Source organism: Acanthisitta chloris, unplaced genomic scaffold (assembly GCF_000695815.1).
Source record: "Acanthisitta chloris isolate BGI_N310 unplaced genomic scaffold, ASM69581v1 scaffold6065, whole genome shotgun sequence".
NCBI classification, from domain to species: Eukaryota; Metazoa; Chordata; class Aves; order Passeriformes; family Acanthisittidae; genus Acanthisitta; species Acanthisitta chloris.
The window spans coordinates 1-7,032 of record NW_008675267.1 but is presented as its reverse complement, the minus strand read 5'-3'; the positions used below and the strand labels follow the sequence as shown (position 1 = coordinate 7,032).

Genomic DNA, 7,032 nt, shown 5'->3' with positions numbered 1-7,032 from the left:
AAAAAACCAAACAAGGAAAGCTGAATATATATCTGGAAAATGTAATAAGTATCCATTTCCTTTGATATCCCACAGGTTCCCCTTGAAGCCCTTTCTCAGTAGCAGAGGGAAGAGTTAGATGTGATACTCTGGATTGGGAGGAATAACCAGAGACATCCCTGTGCCCAGACATGCTCTGGGATGCACACCAAGGTAAATTCAAAACACCCCCTGCCCCCTCAGGATCCTTGTTTCCATGGCACGGGCATGTTAATTCCCAGTTTGGCGCAGGTGCTTACTCTGAACAGGTATCACTTCAGTATCAAAAGAAACAGAGTTAAGGGAAGCAATTGCAGATGAGGAGAACTTCCAGTTGTAGGGATGTCATGCACAGGGAGGAGGGAATGCTGCAGGATGGCAAACCCTCAGAGCTCCACAAGGAGGAGGGAATGCTGCAGGACAGCAAACCCAGAGCTCCAGAGGTGACCCAGGCTGCTGAAATCTCTCCCCTTGCCCTGCACAGACCTCCTCCTAGAGCCCCTGCAAGCAATGTGCCTTGGGGGAAGGCTCTGCTCCGCAGTGCTATGGACTGTGCCCCAAAATTTTGCCAAAATGGAAAGTAAGAAAGCAATGAGTCATGGAAAAGTTCTGTGTCAGCTTATTGGTTTTTCTTGTCCTCTGGTGGGTAGTATGGAGGAGGTGGTGGCTGGTCCTGGAATAAAGACAAGAGAACATTAATTCATGGCTAAGAAAAAATGAAACTCAAAACCCTCTAAAAAAACCCCAAGATACCAAAATCCATTCAGACAAACTTTGCTGTGCCACAGAGATGAGAACTGTCAGACACACACTTGGGCTCCCCCTGCAAACCCAGAAGGAAGCAGGAACTCACCGTGGGCATGTAGACATTATGTGGGTTGCCTGGGCTGTAGTAAGCACTGGCAGCAGCCTCAGCAGCCTTAGCTTCAGCTGTAACAGAGAGAGAAGTGACAGGTTTGGTGACACACACAGAGAGCTCTTACAATCAAACTGAAACTCCACGTTCCTGGAAATCAAGTGTTACTAACAGGGCACAGTATGATCAATGCCTGAGTAGCAAAACAGCTACAACACACACAGCTGAGCATTATCTCTTCCAGTTGCCACAGAATCATCAAGTCCCCATGAAACAAAGCAAGATTTAGTTTGGAAATGTCACTGGGACTTGCCTGTCAGCCCACAAATAAATGCTAACTGCCTGATACAGACAATACCTCATAAAAAGGCAGTGAGCAAACCATCCTTCCTGAGATGAGAGCACAAGGCAAACCCAAAATCAGCACAAGTTTCTAGCGGCTCAGGGGATTTGTCTTTTCAAGATGGTAATTTATGAGGATGATGCAGATCCTCTGTTTCTGCAGAACACAAAAATCTTGTACAACCCTCTGGAGCAGTGCCACTTTCCAAATAATAGCTCAAAGATGAATGGCTGTTTATTCACAGCAAAGAGAGAAGTTAAATCCTTAGCCAGAGAAATATCTTTATCTGCAAGAGATCTGTGGCTGTGTCCAACCACAAAAGCTCTTTCCACCCCCACCCACCTACAAAGGTCATGTTCAAAGCTGTTTTAATACATCCCAAAAGAGTGAAAAATGAGCCTGATATTTCCCCAGCTCCTTTCCATCTTCTCTTCCTGTGTTCTGTATTGTTTAAGCAAATATAATCAGCTGAAACAGGGGGAGTGAATATCACCCAAGCCATATTTGCCAATTAAAATGGACTAGAAACACATTTCACCATCAATTTCTTTGTGTTCATCCATTAGAGCAAAATTACCACCACTGGAGAACCACAAACTGTGTTTTTTCTATCAAAGGAAGAATAAATCCAGCTGTAAAACACCCACTAATGGTGTCTACCCTGGAGAGAAGCAGGTTTGGCCTCCAGATTCAGGTGGAGATTAGGGGAGCTCCCTAACCCCTCTCCTTAAAAATTTTAACTACTCAGTGTACCTTCTGAATTCCCCAGAAGATAACAATGTTTCATGTGAGCTAATTGTCCTGAACACACTGCTTACCTGCAGGAGTGGAAGGCAGGTCTGGACCACTCACAGGGGGTTCCATGGGCCCTGGGTATGGTGGGGGTGGGAGCTGCATGTAGCCCATGTCTCCATCAGCCACAGGAGGGCCAGGATAGAATTCTGTCAGGAAAGGAAATCACCCAGCAAAAGAGTTAATTCTTCCAGGTGGAGTTACACAGCCAAAAGAAGCCAAGACAAACGTAATTAAGCTCAGAATCAAAAGTTCCACAAGGGACCGGATCCAATCTAAGCAACTGTGTAAAATCTGTGTTTCTTCCCCTTTGTACCCATTTTAAGTCTTACTAGAGTGATGACTACCCTCAATTCCCAGACTTACCAGGAGGAGGTGGTGGGTATGGGAAGCCCCCATTGGCTGCAGGTGGTGCAAAGCCATAGGATCCATTTGGCATGTAGGAATAGCCATAAGCTCCACTGGGTATTTCACCTCTGGAGACTGGAAAAGGAAAGACAAGACCTCACCAAAACATCAAATGCAGGCCAAGAACTCCAACAAACTGAGAGTCCTACTGGAAAAACAATGAAGTGTCATCTCAATAAATCTGCTGTTCACTGGATGTGAATGAAGTATTTTTAAAGTAAGCTTCAGCTACAGCCTGAACTCACACAGATTTGAACCCAACCTGTTTGTTGCACCCTAAAGCTACCCATGCTGTGAGATGAAGGCAAGGCCTCCTGGACCCCCCAAATCTCTGGCAGACACTCCCAATGCCATACCTTGTGATGCCACCTGCAGCATCCTCTGCCCAAACTCGATGGCACCCCCAGCTGAAAAGGTCATCTTGAACGTGGCAGATCCTTCCCAGCCACCTGAGGAAGGAAAGACAGTGTCCAGATCAAGGAGAAGCCATTTCCATGCTGTTTAGATTCCAGGCTGTATCTTCACATGTCCTATATATAACTCTTTAAAGAGCAAATCCCCAGAATCCAAGGAAAAAATAAAATGCAGATGAAGTGGCAGAATTACCCTATCATCAGAAAAATTCACACTGGGGTTTTGCCAAGGGACACCTGAAGAAGAAACATCCATGAGGGAGGACCTTGAAGAATTTGTGGCTGTGGCCCCCCCAGCTGCCACAGGCTGAGCTATCAGAGGCACTGGATTTGCTCCTGCTTTGGATAAGATTAGTGCAAAAGACAGGGATTCTGTTAATCCTGTTTGCTAAAAAGCCTTTGCAACTACACCTAACTGTCAGCTGCAAATTAGTTTGGGAGTTTGAGTGCCCAATGAAGCAAAGAGCTTAATGAAAAACATGGTCCACATAAACCCATTAGAGTCCGTGGAAGATATTTCATGTCAGGATAGTAATAATAAAAAAAAAAAAAATAAAAAAATTAGTGACATCTCACATTACAGAATCAAGAAGGAAAACATGCACAGCCCAGAGATCCAACAAAGCATCAAAGCAGAGGCTGTGGCAGTGCTGAAACAGAAACAAGTAGATTAAAGAGCCTTTTGAGCTAAACCAGAGTCTCATGGCTGTTCAGGCAACATCAGTGCTGGAAGAGATGTCTCTGGGGAAAATTCCCAACGATTTAGCTAAAGCCCTTTGCCTTTCAAACAGTTCACTTTGTCCCTGCTGCTCAGGGTCACTCTCACGCTGGATGGTCCCACTCTGCTCCCACAGAAGCTGCAATGCTGATTTCAGAGTCACAGCTGAGGTCTGCTGGGATTTCTGTGCCACAACTAACTGAACCAAGCTGAGGATGAAAGTGTGCTGAAATGTGTTCCTTTGGTACAAAAGGGAAGTATTACAGGGATTAAAACTATTATTACTGAAAATGTCTACAACCTTCCTTGGACAATGCAAAACAGCCCCTTGGAGATTCCCAACTTTCCAGAAGTCCATTCTCACTGCCAGGATGCACTACAGCAATAGCACAGCTGTCCCTGAACTGCACAAGAACAGCACTCTGGGGATCTGCATCTGAAAACCCAAGCCAAGCCAGGAAGGATCCGAGTCTCTGGCATGAGAAGACCTGGATGCAGGTGGGACAGGTGACCCCAAGTGACCAAAGCCAAGTGACATGTCCCTCTTCCTGACTCCACTCTGATGTTTACTCACTGAGATCACTGACTGAACTCAGTATTTAGCAGAGGGTAGGAATGAGAGGGGTTGCAGAGCAGATTTCTCTGTAACTGCACAGGAAGCTAACAAAAGGAATGTTTTTAGCTGTCAGTTTCAAAGAGAGAAACACATTTTAGCAGCACTGTGAAAACCCATTTGGTCAGTGTCAGTTTTACCCAGGACTCTGCTATGAACTGTGCAGCTGAACTGAGGTCCAGAACACACCCTGTAGGATACATACCTCCTGCCTCTGCTTTCACTGTGCCCTTGATGTAATTGGCTCCGAAGACAGGCTGCTTAATCTCACAGTCCTTCAACAAATAAAAGGGCATCACGAAAGACTGCATAGCATCCTTCCCCTTTGATACAAAGATAACCTGGAGAGAGAACAACACCACAGAGGCTGCTCAAAACAAACAGGAGACACAGCTCTGATTTATTATTGGACTGAAACTCCCTCCCACATCAGCTGCTCTGCAAGCCAAAAGCTCCCCAGAACAGCCACAGGGGTGACCCAAAGCCTGTGAGGCCTTCCAGTAGGACCCTTGCTCGGGGAAGACTCCTCCAGCTTTCAGAGAACTCACTGCTCCACACAGCTATGATTGAGCAGCTGAGTTGTTGCATTCAGCATTTCCAGACCATTGCTAATTTCCAATTTGGAGGTGCCTGCTAGACTAAACAGCTGCCCGTACAAGAACTAATCAGATTTATTATCTTCTGCAAAATAGATAGAATATTCAATGAATTCATAATGCTTCCCAGAGGGAGAGGATGAGCCACACTTCAAGCAGGAGTAGATTATCCTGACTTTCATGCAATGAGGACATTTAAATACAGCATGGCAGAGAGCCCTTATCTCCTTACACAAGATAAAGCTTTTCACCACTTACTCTGTAGGGAGTCAGGAAAACACTCCCTTTCTTGGTTCCTTTGAAGGCCTCTGGAATTGGCTCCATGTCACTGAAGGTAATTTCCACATGGTCATAGGTCATCAAAACACTGCAAAGGATAAGAGGAGGGACAAGTGTTACAGCTCAAGGCAGAAGTGCAATATGAACAGAAGTGCAGTGACCTGCCAAACCTTCCTGTGACCTCAGGGCTGTGCTGGGCTCACAAAATCAGCCTGGCTGGCAGCACTGGCTGCTTGCTCCCTCCTCAGTGTGCTGACACAGCTGCTGCTGCCTGTGCACCCAGGGAGTCCAGTCAATTGTGCTGACCAAAATCTCAAGACAGATTTTATTATTTATTTTCTCTAAGTTGGGCATTTCTGCTGGGTCAGTTCCCTAATTGGGCTCACCACAAGTAACATGACAGAGGAAGGGCTGCAGAAGCAGGAACTGCTCAGGGTGCCTTATGCAATGAAGCTGTTGAAGGTCTCAGCACAGCTTGAGGTGCTTGGCACCTTTATCACAAAAACATGCCCAAGAGGAACTCTCCTTTCTTGCCACAACAGTTCATTAACCCAGGCTGCCTGCACTGATTCCTTAACCCTCAATTAGAAACTGACCTGATTAAAACCAGGGCAGTAGCCCTGCATGGGCACAGCAGGTAACCTGTAGCCACATTAGGACTCTAATCCCCAAAGCTGCAGAAACCTCCACCACTATCTTGGGCAGCTGATGACACATTTCCAACCTCAGTCACTCGCCTCTCCCTTCCGCCAGTGTCCCTCCAGGAAAAGCTTGGGAAAGGCAGTAGGAGCAGCACAGAATCACAGGACCAATTTGGTTGGAAAAGACCTCTGGGATCAGTGAGTCCAACCCATGACTTAACACCTCCATATCAGCTAGACCATGACACTAAATGTCGTGTCCAGTCTCTCCTAAACACCTCCAGGGATAGTGACTCTACCACTTCCCTGGGCAGCACATTCCAGTGTCTAATCACCCCTTCTGGGAAGAAATTCTTCCTAATGCCCAACCTCAACTTCCCCTGGTACAGCTTAAGGCTATGTCTTCTTGTCCTGTGACCTGTTCCCTGGGAGCTCTGTCCAAGGCTATGTGCTCTTGTCTTGTCAGTCTGGAAGCAATGTCCAGGCTGCAGCATTTCAGCTGGATCAACTCCCACAAGCAGTCTGGGCTGCCCTGAGAGACTCCAGGCCATGGAGGCCCTTGGATCCCCCCAGGGACCTCCAGCCCTGACCCAAGGCAGGCTGACACCTGGGAAGAGCAACACCTTCAGCTGCTGCAGTTGTTTCAATGAGCACAAATTTACCTTCCAGTGTTAGTCTAGCTAAATCCCTCTAAGAAAAGCTACACCCCAAATGGAAGTAAGGCACCGAATTCCTACACCAAGGTTTCACCGGCCACATGGAAAGAAGCCCTGAGGAATGAACCACTCCTTTGTCCCCAGGCAGATGACTGCCACGTCAGAGCCAGGCTGGCAGCAGAGGGTGCAGACAGCCCTTGCACACAGAGGCAGCTCTGTGCAACCTTCCCGTTTCCATGGTTATACCCCAGCACCTCTTTCCAGCACACGGGCAGGGTGTGTGCTCAGCCAGCAAACCACACTGGGCAGGCACTGCCCGAGGGAGCAGCACTGGAAGTGAGTGAGGCACAATGCAGCATCCCCCAGGGACCCAGGCCAGGGTCACCTGGATGGGTGCTGAGCTCTGCCAGACCTCACTGAGCACTGGGGCTGGGGGCAGCAGGCAGGGACAGGATGGGTGCTGGGGGACAGGATGGGTGGGCGCTGGGGGAGCAGCATGGAGGGGTTGGAATGGATCTTACAGACCATCCAGTCCCAACCCCTGTCCTGGGCAGGGACACCTCCCACCAGAGCAGGTTGCTCAAGGCTCTATCCAACCTGACTTTGAACATTGCCAGAGTTAGTGCATCCACAGCCTCCCTGGGCAACCTGTGCCAGTGTCTCCCCTCCCACCCGCGTAGCGAGCCGAGGAGAGCCCAC

General features: G+C 48.0%; 1 protein-coding gene across 1 annotated transcript; it reads right to left on the bottom strand.

The window, feature by feature from the left end:
- Positions 1 to 460: 460 nt before the first annotated feature.
- On the bottom strand, positions 461 to 5,120 carry WBP2 (WW domain binding protein 2). Its single transcript, XM_009075673.1, has 7 exons — positions 5,016 to 5,120; positions 4,367 to 4,502; positions 2,774 to 2,866; positions 2,376 to 2,492; positions 2,036 to 2,158; positions 872 to 948; positions 461 to 691 (listed from the first exon to the last, which is right to left on the bottom strand). The coding sequence occupies exons 1-7, from the start codon at positions 5,115 to 5,117 to the stop codon at positions 638 to 640; spliced, it is 702 nt and encodes a 233-aa protein (XP_009073921.1). The 5' UTR covers positions 5,118 to 5,120; the 3' UTR covers positions 461 to 637.
- Positions 5,121 to 7,032: the final 1,912 nt, after the last annotated feature.